General features: G+C 56.4%; 1 protein-coding gene across 17 annotated transcripts in view; it reads left to right on the forward strand.

The window, feature by feature from the left end:
- CACNA1G (calcium voltage-gated channel subunit alpha1 G) overlaps nucleotides 1-18,057 on the forward strand; it is a 63,333-nt gene that overhangs the window by 11,535 nt on the left and 33,741 nt on the right. For all 17 annotated transcript variants that reach the window (XR_009006267.1, XM_057535655.1, XM_057535663.1 and 14 more), the window contains 4 exons: nucleotides 240-540; nucleotides 706-798; nucleotides 2,992-3,775; nucleotides 5,669-6,045. Coding sequence is in view for 16 of the 17 variants with exons in the window: in XM_057535655.1 (XP_057391638.1) it covers nucleotides 240-540; nucleotides 706-798; nucleotides 2,992-3,775; nucleotides 5,669-6,045 (1,555 nt within the window). In the remaining variant the exon portion in view is untranslated. The remainder of the gene's footprint in view (nucleotides 1-239; nucleotides 541-705; nucleotides 799-2,991; nucleotides 3,776-5,668; nucleotides 6,046-18,057) is intronic.

Here is an 18,057-nt window from a genome sequence, read left to right on the forward strand (position 1 = left end):
GTGAGCCTAAAGTGCAGCCACGTTGGGAACCTCTGCTCTAGGATGGAGACTTCCCACATCCCGACTCTGGAGTTTCACCCTCAATCTGCATGCTCCTGGCGCACCCCATCCGCACCCATGAATCCCCGCCCCTTCCCAGTGCTCGCCCTATGTGCCTCAGTGCCTCCACACAGCTCTCCCTTCCTGGGCCCTGTCCCCCAAGAACCCTGCTCTCAGCCTCATCCCTGTTTCCTCCGCAGCCCCCTGAGCGTGGACCTGGAGCGCTACTACCAGACCGAGAACGAGGATGAGAACCCCTTCATCTGCTCCCAGCCTCGCGAGAACGGCATGCGCTCCTGCAGGAGTGTGCCCACGCTGCGCGGGGACGGGGGTGGCGGCCCGCCCTGTGGCCTGGACTACGAGGCCTACAACAGCTCCAGCAACACTACCTGTGTCAACTGGAACCAGTACTACACCAACTGCTCCGCAGGGGAGCACAACCCCTTCAAGGGCGCCATCAACTTCGACAACATCGGCTATGCCTGGATTGCCATCTTCCAGGTGGGGCAGCCTGGGCCCTGGGAGAGTCCCCAGAACACGTGTCAGGACACAGTCCTGGCTTGGAGTGGCCATCCTCAGGGTTGGGATGGGGTCAGGGCCTCTAGAGGAGACTGCAGGAGGCTTTAGGGGGCCCAGAAACAGCCTGCCCCTCTGCAACCTCCCCAGGTCATCACGCTGGAGGGCTGGGTCGACATCATGTACTTTGTGATGGATGCTCATTCCTTCTACAACTTCATCTACTTCATCCTCCTCATCATCGTGAGTGATTCCTCAGGCCCCTGTGGGGATGGGGGATCCTGGGGAAACATGTGGGGGGAGGGGGCGTCCAGAGAGGGGACTTGCTTGGTCTGAAGCTCTAGCTCTCAGGAAAAGTCCCATAGAGACACAGGCAGAAGGCACCTGTCATGAGGAGTCAGGAGGAAATCCAAGGTCAAGGCCTATCACTTACTACTGCTTAAAATCTTGGGCAAGTCATTCCCTATGAGGCCCCCCAGCCCCACCCTGGGCATCTGTTTCTTCATCGTTAAAATGGGTGGTCCTCAACCCAGGGTGATGCCGCCTCTCCCAGGGGGCATTTGGCAATGGCAAAGGGTGGTCCTGTTTTTTACGAGAACTAGGGGAGCACTATCGGCATTTTGCTGGGGGGGTGGGGTGTAGATAATAGACACCCTGAAATGACAGTCCTGCAAACAAAGAATTGTTCCACCCAAATTCCCATCATTCGGTGTTGAGAAACACTGCGTGATCTCTTGTTCCAGCTCAGAAGTTCCAAGACTTTATGAGGACAGAAGACAGAGGCAAAAAGTAGCAATATTTAATCACTATCATTCATGATTAATCATTTAATTGCTACCACTTATAGCTAATATTTATTGAGCACTTACTATGTGCCAGTCCCTGCTCTGAGCACTTTTTTATGTGCTGGTGCATTTAATCCTCACCAAGATCCTGTTGTTGTCTCCATTTTACAGATGAGGAAGCTGACATTTCCTCATTTGTCTGACCCCGTCAGGTGCTTTGCATGTGCTGTGGATTAATCTTGCTGGGCTGAGCGTCGCTGCTGAAGTGCGCTGTCACATCTGCTGCCTGCTTAATCCTCAGAGCCCCCTGTGAGGTGGCAGGTGCAGGGACTGTGGCCTCATCTCCTAAATAAGAACTCTGAGCTTCAGAAGGCTCGGTCGCTGGAGCTGAGAATTCAACCCCAGGCTACCGACTCCAAATCCAGCCCTTTTTCCATGTCACCAAGAGGCCAATGACAGAGCCAGACAGAGGGACAGATATTGAGAGAAAGAGACTAAGATCTACTCAGGACTTAGGCAGGCTCCAGAGGGTCAGAATAAAGACCTCTCGGTGAGTGAGAGGTGTCCCTGAGAAAGAACAGCGCCCCACCCCCAACCATCCCTGGTATGGAGGGTAGGGGCCTGTTCCCTTCCCCCCACCATCACCTGGGTGGCAAGGCCAGCACCTCTGGGAAGTGGTCTCGTGAACTTTTCACGGGATCTTTTCACCATTCAGCTCTCCCTGGGCTTGGGGAGTGGGAAGGAAGCAGACAGAGAGGTAAGGGGCCTTGTTTCCACCCTCCCACACACCCCATGAAAAATCTTTCCAAACAGCTCTCTGGAATCACACTAGTGAAGCTAATTATCATAATTACTAGGACACAAGTTAGAAAAAAAAAATCTGCTTTGTCACCATAAATATTCATTACCTTCATTCTGGATTGTTATTCAAGCAATTGCCATTCCAGAACCCCGGGGGAAACTGAGGCATGGAGGTGGAGATGGGGGAGTGTGGCCAAGTCAGAGTGGCAACCTGGCTAGTCTGCAGGGTTCAGGGTTCAGCCCATTACCCAGCTGGGGGAGGGGAAAGGCCAAGGCCAATGGTCATGAGGATACTGAGGTCCCATGGTTAAGGGTCTCGCTCCAGCTTACGCGGCTAGACTTGGGACTAGAAGCAGGAGTTTTGTGAACAATGTTTTTGTCAAGATCTCAAAAGCTCAACCCAATGTGAAAACCCCATGTCCCCGAGATAGCATTCATTCCACAGCCTTCTCTAACTACTAATGGGAATTGGGGAGGGGGTGCTCAGAATCTCGGAGGATGGGCATGTTTAGGGGCAGGGAGTTTGGGAGATATCCTTGCCAGATAACCTCATGATCAATAGCAATGCCTTGGAATTCCATAGAGGTTGGTTCAAGTCTAAGCTTTGCTGTGCATTAGCTGAATGATCATGGGCAAATTCCTCAAGCTCTCTGAGCCCCAGTTTCCTCACTTGTCAGATGGAGACAGTAAAGGTGTCACCTCTTGAGATTGTTATGAGAACAAAACAGGATGATGCTTGGACAATTATTGAGCCCAGCGCCTGGCACACAGGGAGCACTCGGTACGCGGTGGCTGGCTCTGTGGTTCCCTATCCTTCAGGCTGTCCCCTCTTGTTGTCCCCACCCAATAGGTGGGCTCCTTCTTCATGATCAACCTGTGCCTGGTGGTGATTGCCACGCAGTTCTCAGAGACCAAGCAGCGGGAAAGCCAGCTGATGCGGGAGCAGCGCGTGCGGTTCCTCTCCAACGCCAGCACCCTGGCCAGCTTCTCCGAGCCGGGCAGCTGCTATGAGGAGCTGCTCAAGTACCTCGTGTACATCCTCCGGAAAGCAGCCCGAAGGCTGGCCCAGGTCTCCCGGGCAGCGGGCGTGCGGGCCGGGCTGCTGAGCAGCCCAGCTCCCCGCGGGAGCCAGGAACCCCAGCCCAGCGGCAGCTGCTCCCGCTCCCACCGCCGTCCGTCCGTCCACCACCTGGTGCACCATCACCACCACCATCACCACCACTACCACCTGGGCAACGGGACGCTACGGGTCCCCCGGGCCAGCCCACAGATCCAGGACAAGGATGCTAATGGATCTCGCCGGCTCATGCTGCCACCACCCTCGACACTCGCCCTCTCCGGGGGCCCTCCAGGGGGTGCAGAGTCTGTGCACAGCTTCTACCATGCTGACTGCCACTTGGAACCAGTCCGCTGCCAGGCACCCCCTCCCAGGTCGCCATCGGAAGCATCGGGCAGGACTGTGGGCAGTGGGAAGGTGTACCCCACCATGCACACCAGCCCTCCACCAGAGATGCTGAAAGAGAAGGCGCTAATGGAGGTGGCCCCCACCTCTGGACCCCCCACCCTCACCAGCCTCAACATCCCACCCAGGCCCTACAGCTCTATGCACAAGCTGCTGGAGACACAGAGTACAGGTGAGAACTCTGGGTGGGGGCATGTTGGTGCCCCTCACCCAGGGACCGGGTGATGTCCCATCCTAGCCAGGACTGGGGCGTCTGGAGTCAGAAGGACAGGGCTTGGATTCCCATTCTGCCACTCTTGGCGTTGGGACCTTCAGCTAGTCACATCGCTTCTTTGAGCCCTGATTTTCTCATCTGTTAAAATGGGAATCATAATTCCTACACCGTAATAATAACAACAGCTGTCACGTAAGGAGCACCGGCTATGTGCTCTGCTCTATGCTGTTTGCAGTTGTTGCCGGCTTGCTGTGTGCCTGTCACATGCTTCTCAGGCAAAACCCCACTGGAGCCTCTCATCAGTTTAAGTGATAAACTTTCTTATCATCCCCATTTTACTGATGAGACAAAGGAGGCTTGCAGAGGTTGTGTGACTTGCCCGAGGCAGTGCCATTGGTGAGGGGTGGAGCCCGGGCCCTCTGACTCTGAGGCCCACGCTCTGTAGTCCTTGCTGCAGGTTCAGAGGGGAAACGGTGTGTGACTGTGGTGGGCACCATGCCCCATGCTAAGGGCACTCTTGTAAACGCGAGTGTCACTCCGTCCCCATAGGGAGACCTGGGGCTTGGCGCAGCAAGTCCTCAGGGGCTGCTAGGCTGATGGGTGGAGCACCCAGTGTCGTGGGGAAGGGAGGTGCTTGCACCTGGGGGCATCCCCCAGTCAGGCAGGGGTGGCACACCCTCCTCCGCAGACAGACTCACTGTAGCCGAAGCCCAGGGCCTGTGTTTCAGGAAGGATGTGGCACGTGGGAGAAGCGGGATATTTGTGGGCTGTTATGTGGGAATGTGGGCTGGGACAGGAAGGTGCCGTCACAGAATGCAGTGGGAAGGGTTCTTGTGCCAGCTCTTCTACTACCCTGCCAAGGGGCGCCAGCCAGCCGCACACACGCATGGTTCTATTTCCTTCTGTGTAGAAGGCAGGCCTGGGACCATCATAGCCGTCAGTGGTGTTTACTGATGTCCTCCTGCATGCAGGCGGAAGGGCTGGGCCCCGAGCCAGGCGTCTTCACATCCATGCTTTCTCTGGGTGGTCTCTGAGGTTCCTTTCAGCTCTCACAGTCTATGGTCAAAGCTGGATTTAAATGGACATTGGCGTCTTGGGATAGGTCACTGTGTACGTGCACATGCGCAGTCTGGGGGGTGTGTGTGTGTGTGTGTGCATGAAGGTGTCTGGTGTGTGTATGTGCCCGTCTGCATGCACATGTCTGGTGTTCATGTGTGCATGTGTCCACACGTGTCTGATATGTATAGGTGCGTGTCCGTGCACACGGGGTGGTGCTCTTGCCTGGTGTGTATGCACGCCCGTGTATGCACATGCCTGGCACACGTGCACCTGTGATATGTATGGGTCTGTGCACACTTGTGTTTGGCTGTGCATGTATATATGACTCATAAATTGTATGCGTATGTACACAGTACATGTGTGTATGCGAGTATGTGTCTAGTGCACATGTGTGTGTGTGTCTGGTGTGAGAACATACATGAATACACATGTATGGGTGTGTGTCTTAAGGATCCCTTGGAAAATGCTACTTAAAGCAGTGTTAATGCAGGGCTGGCTTCCCTGGGAAGGAAAGATGGTCTAGGCTCCTTCCTGAAGGCTCCTAGGTCAACTGCACAAACCCTAGGACAACCAGCAGTGACTGTCAGTGGGATGCTATTGGCATTTGGGGGCATTCTATTACTCAGGATTGCCCACATTGCAAGTCATTCAGCACCCCTGCCCACCAAGTGCCTAGCACCCACATCATTGAAAGAATCCCAAACTCCCCCACTCATTTTATACACACTCTGAGGGAAGGGTGACCCCAAGTTGGAAACCCTGGAGTCTCTAACCTCTACTCTCCTGTCCCAGGCACCTGCCAAAGCTCTTGCAAGATCTCCAGCCCTTGCTTGAAGGCAGACAGCGGAGCCTGTGGCCCAGACAGCTGTCCCTACTGTGTCCGGACTGGGGCAGGGGAGGTGGAGCTCGCCGGCCACGAGATGCCTGACTCAGACAGCGAGGCAGTTTATGAGTTCACCCAGGACGCCCAGCACGGCGACCGCCGGAATCCCCACAGTTGGCGTCGACGGAGCCTGGGGCTGGACGTGGAGCCCAACTCTGTGCTGGCCTTCTGGAGGCTGATCTGTGACACCTTTCGCAAGATTGTGGACAGCAAGTACTTTGGTCGGGGAATCATGATCGCTATCCTGGTCAACACGCTCAGCATGGGCATCGAATACCACGAGCAGGTAGGGACACGGGCAAGGGCATGGTCCCTGGGGCTGGGGACCCTCTACCTTCCTCCCCTCCCACCCCATGTTCAGTTTCCTCTCCATGCTGCTAGCTTGCACGGCAGGGAGGAGGACAGGAGGGAGAGGCACCAACGCGTGGGGACTCTTTGGAGCGTGAAAGCCAGTGAATGTCATACAGTCTCTGAGTGTGGAGGTTGCCCAGGGCAGGGGCAGGGTCTGCGCTGTGTGTGTTTGATCTGGGAAGGCTTCTGAGAGGAGGTGGGCTTTAAAGGATTTAAATGAGTGATGAGCATCAGACGTGGGCAAGGCCTTTTTGGAGGGACAGGTCACATACAGGGGGTGGGCTGGGCCCCCGGGCATTCACCTGACTCAGTAATTAGGGGTGTGATTGACTGGAGGCAGCAGGAGGCTGTGCAGGTAGAGGTGAGGAATGGAGGGCTGGAGCCTGCCCCCGGGTGGGGTAGGGAGGGAGGCCATCTGCTCTTGGCCTCTGTTCTGGGAGCCGTGCTGTGAACGGGGAGGGCGGCTCTGGGTGGAAGAGAGCTCCCAGCATGGTGAGGGGACTTGAAACCATTGCGCTTGAGGAATCGTTCTAAGAACCTGGATGTTTAGTCAGGAGAAGAGGAGGCTCAGCAGGGACAGGCGAGCTGTCTTCAAATATTTGAAGGGCTGTCATGTGGAAGAGGAAGCAGGCTTGTTTTGCGGGGCTGACGGCTGCAGGCAGTGGGATCTGGGCTGAGGGGGAGGAGGCTGTCTTCTCTCGCAGAGCGGTGCAAGAACGGGAGGCGTGGCCTGGCGAACCCCACTGACCCCACTCCCACACTGGAGGTGGGAGCAGGTACCATGGGGCCTCACAACCGGCTATGGCTTCATCCCCCACAGGAATCCTTTCAGAAGGCAGCCCTTCCCCCCAGTTTGGCCTTCCAGGTCACCCCCTTGTCGGATTCTTGGAAAAGGAGGGAGGCCAGCAGGCTGGTGCTGCGGTTCACAGGCCCTTCTGTGCTCTTCTCCCCTGGGTGTTCTCACTGTCCTGGGGCTCAGGGAGGGTCGGGGCTGCCAGACCTTCCCTGGTGCCGACCGAAGCCAGGTACTGCCCCAACCCAACGGGTACAGGCACGTGGAGCCAGAGGTGTGGAGTGGGCGCGCACGCACGCACGCACGGGTGTGGCAGGGGTGGGGCAACCATGGGGCGGGGCCTGGGCTCCGCTGGGCGTGGCCACGGGGCAGTGCGGGGAGTGGGTCTGGGTCGAGGCTGGGTATCCTAGGTCCGAGCCCGGCTGGAGCAAACGTGAGATGTTCACTTTTCAGGGGGTTCTGAATTCCCTTACCGTCCACCCCACTCAGCTCCTACCCCAATTGCCCTGTCCAGCCGGGTGCACCCCAGCCCCTCCTCCATCGCCATCAACCATGTTGACGCCCCTTCCTTTTGCCTCAATGACCCCCACCCAGCCGGCTATACCCTGATCCTTTCCTACGGAGGTGAGGTGGAAGCGGGGCAGGACACCGGCTGCAGGGTCAGCAGGTGGGGAGTATGGCACTTTGGTGGGCGTGTTGTGTCTGGGCGCATGGGGCGTGGGTGTGTGTGGCTCACGCCTGCTCAGCCAGCCTCCTGGGGAGAGGTGCTCTGCTCTGTCAGGCTGGTTGTGGCGGCATTTTCTGCTGCCGCGATCCAGGTGGCGGCAGCTCCTAAGCTCCCATTACACCAGCTCCCGAGCCTGAATCTCAGCCTCCTCTCCCTTACCCCAGTTCTGGTCGTGATCAGATGCCCCTCCCCCCGGGGGCACCTCCTCGGCTGCTGGTGGAGGCTTTGACTGTGCTGGAAAGAAGCTGAGTCACAGAGACTGAGGGCAGATGAAGCTGCAGCAAGAAGGCTTTCAGTTAGACATCAAGAAGGACACCCCCTTGGGGAAGAAGTAATAGCAATCAGTCACGGTGCCTGCAACATCTCCTTATCCAAGTTCCTGAGGAAAGGGGGGGACACAGCCTCCCAAGTCCTCAGCAGCAGGGAGTCCCCACTCAGTGGTGGCACAATGTCTGCTCCAGGGAGGAGTTTGTCCCAATACCTGGTTGCCAAGGGCCCCATAGGGGTGAGTGAGAGTCACCAGCAGGCCAGGCAGAGGACTGACTGTGGCACTGGCAGGCAGGGGCTGCGAGCGGTAGAAAATCCCAGAAGCAACCGTGGCCCTGTGCTTGCAGGCACTGCGGCATGAATGTCCCGCCATCTGGGTCCCTGAGCCTGAGCAGGCTGAGGGGGGCAGGGAAGGGTGCAAGGAGACATGGAGGCTGAAAGACAGAGACACAGAGGGGGACATGGAGACACAGAGGGAGACCGAAAGAGAAAGGGAGAGAGAGACAGAGATAGGGAGATGATGGGGGCACAGAGAGCAAGATGGAGACCCAGGGGGAGAGAGATAAAAAGACAGGAAGGCAGAGACACAGGGACAAGAAGGTCAGAGATATAGAGAGGGAGATGGAGACTCAGGGGGAGGAGACAGAGACAGGTGGAGGCCAGAGATGTAGGGGTGACAGAGACAGATACAGAGAGGGAGCCAAAGACAGACCAAGACCCTGATGCAAACAAGGACAGACGGAGCAGGGACCAGGAGACAGAGGCTCCAATGGAGCCTCAGATGAAGGAGAGGAGGAGCCAGTTGAGCAAGAGAGCTGAGAGACACAGCAAGGAAGAGCGTCTGCAGATGCTCAGAGGCGAGGGCCAGAGGCTCATGGTTTCCCTGCAGTGCTCTTAGTGAGGCAGTTGTATCCATCAATCTTGGTGTTGATCAGACAGTTGGACACTGGAGAGGGTGTTGCTGGTGCTTCCCTGGGGGAGGAGCCCAGTCCGTTGCTAGTGCCCTTTCCAGACCTGTCCTCTCCCACCGTCACCTATCTTACCCATCATTCGGTTTTCCTGTCTAGAGCAGTGATCCTCCTGCTGCTCTCTGCCAACCTCTTGACCAAGGTGGCATCCGTTTTGTCATACCCCACCCTACCCGAGGTGGGCCCCATGCTGTCCACACTCTCCTGCTTTCCCCACCCCTTAACCCACCAGCTGGCAGGGAAGTGGCAGGGCTAGTTTGTGCAGAGAGGCTGGTGAGGAGGACAAAGGCACAGGACTCTGAGGAGGGAGCAAGAATATAACTTCAGATCGGAAATGTGATCTGATGGAGGGGGGGGATTGTGTGTGCCCCATCCACTAGGGGGCAGTGCCTGGAACAGGGAACTTGTGAACTATCCATCCGTCCATCTATCCATCCATACATACATTCCACACACATTTTCTGTGCATCAGAGTTGGGCCTAAGCAGTGGCATGCTGATAAATGTTTAATAACCAGCCCTTTAAAAAGAAAAAAATGTCCTGATTTGTGGTGTTTACAGTATTTGCCAATTTCCATGGTGTAAATGCTTCCACTGTGGCTGATTTCAAGCTACCAATGTGATGTCACTGCATGTGGAGTTGGGAAGAGAGGTGCACAGCCAGACGCTCCAGTACAACACTGGGCCGGGGCACTCTGTCCTTCCTCTCAAAGACCTCAGCGACAAGTAAACAGTCACACTAACTTGATGTAATACGTGCTTGGAAAGGATGCACAGAGGAGTAGCCCATGACCCAGACTGGGGAAAGGATTCAAGGAGGGCTTCAGTAGGACATGACCTAAGAGCTGAGTTTGAATGGAGAGTGGGAAGTAGCTAGTGAAGGGTAGAGGGTAGGGCACAGCCTGGAGGAGGGCCAGAGGCACCAGACACAAAAACGAAGAGATTTATTAGGAGTTCAGAATGAATAGGGCACTGGGTGGGGACTGGGATGGGCAAGTAACAAGAGATGAGTTTGGAAAAAACTCAGACCAAAAAAGGTTTTAAGCAGGTCGATGATATGTGTTTGTGTTTTATGAAAAGGCCTCCGGAAGCCACGTGGGGAGTAGAAGGGAGAGGGAGACAGGAGGCAGGGAGGCCCACCAGAGGGCTACTGCAGTGGTCTGGTCAGTTCATACATCTCTGTCCCGGGAGACAGAGAGAAGGGTGCTGGGGAGAGCTGGCAGGTGGCTGAATCTGTAGAACTCAATACCAGTTGGATATCTGTGGGGAGGAGGCGGCGAGGATGATACCCAGGTTTCTGCTTCAGGGGGGAGCACTGCGGCTTGTGCAGAGTTGGGCTGGAGGGCATTGCGTACAAGGTGCCTGTGGGACATCCAGCGTGATGTTGGAGCACAGAAGAGAGGTTGTCTCCTGGAACCTGTCTCTGGCTGAGTATGCGCGGGGGCAAGGCCCCTCCAGGAGAATGGGGTCTTAAGGACACAGGAGCTTCCTAATCACCCCCTTCCTGGTCTGGGGCTGCTGAGGGCAGGGGCCAACCTCATATTCTAGAAGAGGGACAACAGCATGTGGGGAGGTGGGTAGGGCACACAGCTCATTGGTCTCCTGGCCTGCAGAGAAGAGAGAGGGAGGGTCCAAAATACACAGCCTGTCAGGCTAGGAGAGGACAGGGCAGGTGATGATTCTGCTTGTTTCCCCATCCTGTCACTCTAGATACATGTCCAGGGAGGGTTTCTATTTATAAGTGAGTGAAGTCAGCTGTTCAAGGCAAGGGAAGCTGGGGGTGGGGTGGGGTGGGGGAGAGTCCAGATGTGGTAGGTCTTAACTTTGAGGGGATTCACAGGCTGCTTTTGGATTCTGCTGAAAGCTGGGACCCTTTTCCCAGAAGATAGACACAGACATGGATACCCCAGTGTGGCCTCCCAGGAGTCCTTGGCCTCCAGGCAGAGGAGCTGGGGCTGGGGGCCAAGCAAGACTTGGGGGGATGATCTTTTACAGTCGCCCTGGCCCCAGACTTTCAAAGGTTCTCCAGATGTGGGAGGGAGAAGGGTGCTGTTTTGGAGATGGCCAGCAAAAGGGGTGCTCCCATTCCTCCAGGTGTCATCTGGCTCTAAGACTCCCCCAATTCAACAAACATGGGGAGCACCTCCTGTGCACAGCATGTTAGAATAGAACAATAGAATGGGGGTGGGGGCAGTGTCAGGAGCACCCAAGAAACTTAGGTTCCAGCAGAAAAGTCATTCTGCTTCATGGATGATTACGCCAAATGCCATAAGGGAGACTTCTGGGGACAGAGGACAGATGCTTACACCCAGATGGGGGATTTCGGAGGGCTTCCTGAAGGAGGTGGCTTTTGAGGGTGGCCTTGAAAGATAAGTGGGATTGGTAGCTGAGGCCAGGAGCAGAGGGTTCCTGCGGAGGGACCGGGGGGGGGATTCTGGCAGCCTGGGCTGGGAATGCCCAGGGAGGCACAGGATGCTCTGAAGGACGGTCGTGTTGCCTCCCCCGCCCCACCCCGAGCTGTCTGAGCGGCAGTGAAGTGAGTCCAGCAGTGCTGTTGAAGCTGGAGCTTCCAGTTAGGTGTGGGCTGGTTTGGGGGAGGGACCCGGAGGCTATTTCTATCGTTCAGATCAGAGACAATGAGGGCCCCCAGTATGGCAGAGGGGGCATAGAATGAGTGGGTGGGGGCACAGCCATTCCATTGCCAAGGTCTGTGGGCCCGGGCACCTGCTACTAGAGGGATGAAGGGCAGGCATAAATCCTAGATAACTCCTAGGTTATTCAAAACTGAATCCTGGAGAGGGATGGAGCTGGGAAGTCGGGAAAGGAGCAGGTTTGGGAGAGGAGGTGAGAGGGTTTGTTTTGGACTTGCCGCCCTTGAGCTGGCCGTGGGCCATCCTGGGAAGGCTATCAGGCAGGTTGGCTCTCTGGGTGAGGAGCCAAGGCTAGGAAGGAGATTGTTTTGAGTCGTCCACACCCCAGTGACATCTGGAGAGGTGGGAGATGGAGGAGGGGGGCAGCCCAGGGAGGAAGTGGGTTCTGCTGAACTCAAGAATGTTGGCCTGAGGGGAGAAAGGCAGCGGGAGAGGGAGAAGAGCCCTAAGAGGGCAGGAGGTGGCCGGCACAGGGTTAGGCAAGTAGAGGGAGGTAGTCATCAGGCAGGAGGGGCCTGCCTCAGGCTCAGGTACTGCCCAGGCATCCAGAAGAGGAGGGCTGGGAAGAGGGTTCTTGGAGAGAGCTGGAGGGGTGGGGCCCGGGGTTCAGGCGTGAATAGGCCTGGATCCATGCGAAGGTTTCTGCTTTTAGGTAGGGGAAGGGATATTGGAGAAATGAGGGAAACAGGGACAACTGATGGAATGAAATGGAGTCCAGGGGAGCATGGCGGGCGGGTGTGGGGTGGAGGTGCGGGTGGAGGAGGGGCTGGCTCCCTCCCAGGAGGGAAGAGAGATGAGTAGGTTGCAGGACACAGAGCTGTCTGGGGGAGGGAAGTGGAGCCCCATGAAGCAGGAGGCCAGGTTGGGAGTGGGGATGGCGGCCGAGGAGAGGGAAAGGGTCTGAGGCAGCTCTTGGGGGTGAAAGATGGAGATCCAACAATAGAGGAAGATGAATACCGGCACAGAGCAGCCCTTGGTCCCCCAGCAGGTTATTCCCCTGTCCAGTCAGCACAGGTTCGTGACTAGCGAAGCTCAGCAATTCGACAGCTGCAGCAGAGAGGCAGAGGGGGTGGCGACTTACCTGGGCTGGAGCTGGCAAGACAGGAGCCCTCTGAGGTCTGTGGCCTGAGGGCAGCCTTTAGATGGTCCACCACAACTGGGCCGAGAGACTGTGCAGGCGAGTGAGGGGCAAGGGCCACAGATCCAAAATTTTAAGTCACAGAAGCTTTGGGTTGACTGTCTGCAAGCCGAGCGAGCACTGTGGGTGCCTTGCACTTACTTGGCTTGTGTGTTCCCTTGGGGTAGCTCTGGGGAGCTGGCAGGAGACCATGGTGAGGGGCTAAAGTACCGCTGGTTACGTACGAGGCACTGGAGCACAGTGACACCTGACAATGGGCCCAGCGGGCATGAGGGGCTAGAAGAACGTGCTGAGAGGCAACGTTCCAAGCTAGAGTGCTTCCAGGGGGACGGCGAAGAACAAGGCCACGATCTGTATGATGAGGCCTGTGAGGTCTCCTAGAAACCTCCTGCTGCCCAGGCGTCCCCTGATTTCCCACACCTCCTTGGAGGAGGAGGAGGAGGGGGGAGGTCCCACTGACCCAGTGACCCTCACCCCATCACTGTGGCCCACCTGGACCACCTCTTTTATTTATTTATTTATTTATTTATTTATTTATTCATGGCTGTGTTGGGTCTTCGTTTCTATGCGAGGGCTTTCTCCAGTTGTGGCAAGCGGGGGCCACTCCTCATCGCGGTGCGCAGGCCTCTCACCGTCGCGGCCTCTCCTGTTGCGGAGCACAGGCCCCAGATGCACAAGCTCAGTAGTTGTGGCTCACGGGCCCAGCTGCTCCGCGGCATGTGGGATCTTCCCAGACCAGGGCTCGAACCCGCGTCCCCTGCACTGGCAGGCAGACTCTCAACCGCTGCGCCACCAGGGAAGCCCTGGACCACCTCTTTTGGGCGTGGGATCAGCAGGCAGGACTGTCAAAGGCAGAGGTGAGGTGAGTTGAGGAGTCAGAATTGGGGAGCAGAGATTTCGGGGTCCGTGGAACAGGCGGCAGCTGAGGAGATGGGGGGCGAAGGTGGAGCTTGGCAGGGTCGGGGTGACCCGTATAGGCCTCCCCTCAGGTCTGGTCTGGCTTGTCCCCGCCTTGCACCTTCCCTGCAGAAGGCACATCCCCGTCTTCCAGAGCCGGCTCTCAGGCCTCGCGCCTGGACCGCTGCAGTATCCCCTGATTGGTCTCCATCTCTTTGTCTCCCCAAGCCATCTGCACACTGCCACTACTGCAGCAGATTCATCTTCTTAATATACCGCTTTGCACATCTCCTCGCTGCCCCCAGAAGCCTCAATGGCAGCATCATGGGCAGAGGCAAGTCCAGCCTGAGTCAAGTCGTGGAGCGGAGTCAAGGCCATTCTGGCTGGGCCCCGCCTACCTGGCAGCCTTGCTCCCCAGTGGTCCCTCCCACCCTCCGACCAGGGCAGACGCTTGATCCTTGGTCCTGCAGTATGCCCTGCACATGCCTTCCTCTGCTGCTTTGCTCAAGCCGCTCTGGCCGGGGATGCCTTCCACGGGAGTTCTCCTCCCACTGCCTCCTCCCCACTGGCCCACTGACCTCAGCTGGTTTGAGCTCCTGGGGCCCTTCTGGTGTCTGCCCACACGTGGTGCTTAGCTTCGGCCTTGCAGGCACTCTGTCCTGCCACATGTGAGGACTGCTGCCACCTGAGCAGGACTCTGGCCTGGGTGTTTTCACAGGCTTTAACGCCTATATCTGGCAGGCAGCCTCGTCACAAGGAGGTGTTACCCTGTTTAACAGAAGAGGCCACTGGGAACCAGCAAGGTTAAAGGACTTGTCTGAGGTCACCCAGGTGCAAAGTCTCCGAGTTGGCCGGCCTCCTGCGTTCAGGTTCGACCCCACCTCTTAGCAGTGTTGTGCACACCATGAGCACTTTAAGGGTTAGTGGATGGAGGTGCTCTGGGTTTCAGGGGGGTCCTGGGGCTGGGAAGTATTGAGCAGCTTACCTGGGGCCCAGTTACTCCAAGCTGACAGGCTAAGGGGAGGGAAAGCGTTGGGAGATGGGAGATGGGAGATTTACAGTTAGCGTCAGCACAGAGAAGAGCCTGGGGCCTCTGGGTGGGAGGAGCTCAGGCTGCCTGGCCTCCACTCGCAGAAGCCCCCACTGGGCCTTGACCTTCGTGAACAGGAGGGAGGATGCAGTCTAGACCAGAGAAGGGACTACCTGGCAGCCTGATGGGCTTGTGTGAGTCTGTGTGGGCTGTCTGGGTGTGTGGCGGGGGCAGCAGCATGGAGAGGTGTGGAGGGACGTGCAGATGCCCCTTGCTCAGCACCTTTCCAAGTGAGCGGTGTGACCTCCATCAAGTCACCACACCTCAGAGCCTCAGTTTCCCTGCCGTCAAGGAAGCCCACATCCCTCCCTTGTTTGGTGTGAGCAGGGAGGAAATGAAGTCCTGGGAGGAAGGTAGTAGCAGTGCAGGGCCCGTGGAGGGCACTAGCAGAAGTTGGCTCCCACCCCGTCCCTTTGCAGCTGCAGTGGCTGTGATCACGGCTCTGGTCCCTGGGGCAACGGTGTTGCTAAGATTGAGTCTCTGTGTCCTCGTCCTGCGTTTGCAGAACATTCCCAGCTTCCAATTTAGTAACTTGGACAGGCCTGGCTGTCTGGGGGAGGACTTTTTTCCCATGGATCATGGGGGATAACGGAGCCTTGGAAGGGAACAGGCATTGCCCCTAAGTGTGTGCAGTGAGGACAGAGAGGGAAGGCGGGGGTGGGGGAAGGCGGGAGAGTGCCAGGCCCTCCTTTCTACCTGCTTCTTGGGTCCCACCGCCTCCTGGAGGCTGGCTGGGCGCGCTGCAGCTCCAGGCTTTGCCGCCACCCCTTTACGAGGGCAGTGACGCAGGCCTGGGGGGAGCCCGCACCATCCTTCTGATGAGGCTCTTGGTTGGTGCGCTGGCGGGTGAGTGTGTGTGTCTGTGTGTATCTGTGAGCCCTCAGGTACGGACTGTCGTAAGCCCTGTAGACAACACCAGGAAACGGTGAGAACACCCCTCCTCCACACGCCTGGTAGTAGTTGTACTTTAAGCATTCACTAATTAAGTAAATACATGATAGCAAAAGCTATAGTGCTTTCACTATTTTATTAATTTTTGTTTCTGGCAGCTTTTTTTTGATGTATAATTTATATGCTGTAAAATTCACCCATTATACATGCACCTCAGTTATGCTTTCAAGCTCATTCTTTATTCATACATCTACGTTCATGTGAAATATAATTTTATATATGTAAGAAGACACATTACATATTCAGTCCATCCCCGTGTCTGGGTTCACAGGCCCCTCACTGCGCTCTTGGATCCTGACAGCCTAGTATTACTGGACTCAGAGTAAGGGGGGATTGGGTCCCGCTCCCTGGCTCTCCCTGCCCTATGACTTTGTGCTGGTCATTAATCATCTTTTGACCACTTTTGCTCATCTGCAAAACGAGGGTGGGGGGGCTGTTGTGTGGATGGTACAAGGTGGGACACACGTTGAGCCTGGGAACCCCCAGAGCATCGCACCAGTGTGGCCTGTGCTTACCATCTTTATCCAATCCAAGGATGGACAACTGGGCAGACTGCAGAGTGACAGGGAGGCAGGTTCACTGACCATGGCTTTCTGAAACAGACTGGACTTGGGAGCAGAAAGTGGGAGATCCACTTAGTCAGGAGGAGGGTCTGAGCCCTGGGCTTTTTTTTTTTTTTTTTTTTTTGGCTGTGTCGGGTCTTAGTTGCAGCACGTGGGGTCTTCTTTCTGGTGCACGGGCTTCTCTCTAGCTGTGACGTGTGGGTTTTCTCTCTCTAGTTGTGGCACGCGGGCTCCAGAGTGCGTGGGCTGTGTAGTTTGCGGCACGCAGGCTCTTGTTGAGGCGCATGAGCTCAGTAGTTGTGGCGGGCGGGCTTAGTTGCCCCGCGGCATGTGGGATCTTAGTTCCCCGACCAGGGATTGAACCTGCGTCCCCCGCATTGGAAGGCGGATTCTTTACCACTGGACCCCCAGGGAAGTCCCTGAGCTCCGCGATTTAATTGTCCTAACCATGGCCCCTTCCCCACCACCTGCACTGTGCTCCCGCTGGAGGGACCAAAGGTCCTGTCTCCCTGTGACCCCATTTGCTAGGTCAGGTGGCATGCCCCCACTCACAGTCTGAGAGCAAAATCTCACTCAAGATCTGCTGGAGCAACGGGCTCCATGCCACACTGGCCCCCACGACAGCCACTCGCTCTCTGGACAGCTGCCTGCTGACCCCGGCCCTGCTCCCCAGACCTGTCTTTGGAGAGAATCCATCCGTGGGCTGAGAGCTTCTCTCCTTCTAAGTAGCTGTTGAGCCCCCAAATGCCCCTCACCTGCCAGTCAATCAGAAGACCCTGCCTTCCAGCTCTACCCCCTCCCACCCAGGCTGGCCGCACATATTGGGGCCATTAGGATACATTTGGCGGTGCCCAGGGCCTGGATCCATGCTTGGGTGACCTACCTGGGCAGCCGGCCAGATGAGGCAGCTGGGTAAACAGGGGGAGGTGTCTGATGGACTAAGGGCTTCACTTGGTTATTTAATTCAAACTTCTTGAGTAGCTACTACGGATCTTGGGCTTTTGGGTGGTCAAGACACCTCATCAGGTGGGCAGTGGGCTCCACTGAGCCAATCATATCTCACTCTGCAGCTGCAGCCCACAGCCTGGCCAGGCCCCTCCCTTTCTCCCCAGACATGGCTCATTCCCTGGCTCGACCCTGTGATGCCTTCCCCTTCCCTCTGCCTGGAGAGACCCCACGCACCCTCAGAGTTCATTTCAAGCGCTGCCTCCCGACTAAGGCTTTCCCAGTGTGTTCCTCCCTCACCTTCTCTCCCCTGAACTCCTGGATTTACTGTCTGGATAATTTATTTTAGCACCAAAGCATCTAAGGTCTCTTGTGGTTATTCAGCTGTTTGGTGTGTGTGTACAACTTGTTTCCAGCTAGACTCTGAGCTCCTAGGAGGCAGGGAGCACAGCTGGCATGTTTTTGCATACCTGGTGGATTTTACAGTACCTGGTGGATTATACAGTAGGTACTTAATATTAAGAGGGAGGAGGTACTTAATATTCTGCACTGGAATAACAGATGAAGCAAAGTTTGTCATGAGTTCTGATGACCTCTCTAGGTTGTATCCTCAGTCCCAATCCCAGACCCTGGGTAGGAGCATAAAAGTGATTACCAGAGAGGTTAAGGATCTTGCTGAAGGTCAGTCACACAGTGAGTTCACAGGATAGGCGGAGGATTAACCTGGGTGTCCTAGACTCAGGTAGCAGCTCCAGGTGCCACGTCATCTGTGACAACCCTTCCTGGGGTCTCCCTTCCGCTCATCAGTGTGTTTGTGTGTACATGCTTCTGTGTGCATGCACACAGGTATTGCGTGTGTATACTTGTTCGTGTGTTTGTGTATATGTGTGTGTGCATGTACGCATTTGTGTGTGTTTGTGTGTACCTGTATGCAGTGTGTGCGTGTCTGGAAGAAAGC

Source organism: Balaenoptera acutorostrata, chromosome 20 (assembly GCF_949987535.1).
Source record: "Balaenoptera acutorostrata chromosome 20, mBalAcu1.1, whole genome shotgun sequence".
NCBI lineage: Eukaryota > Metazoa > Chordata > Mammalia > Artiodactyla > Balaenopteridae > Balaenoptera > Balaenoptera acutorostrata.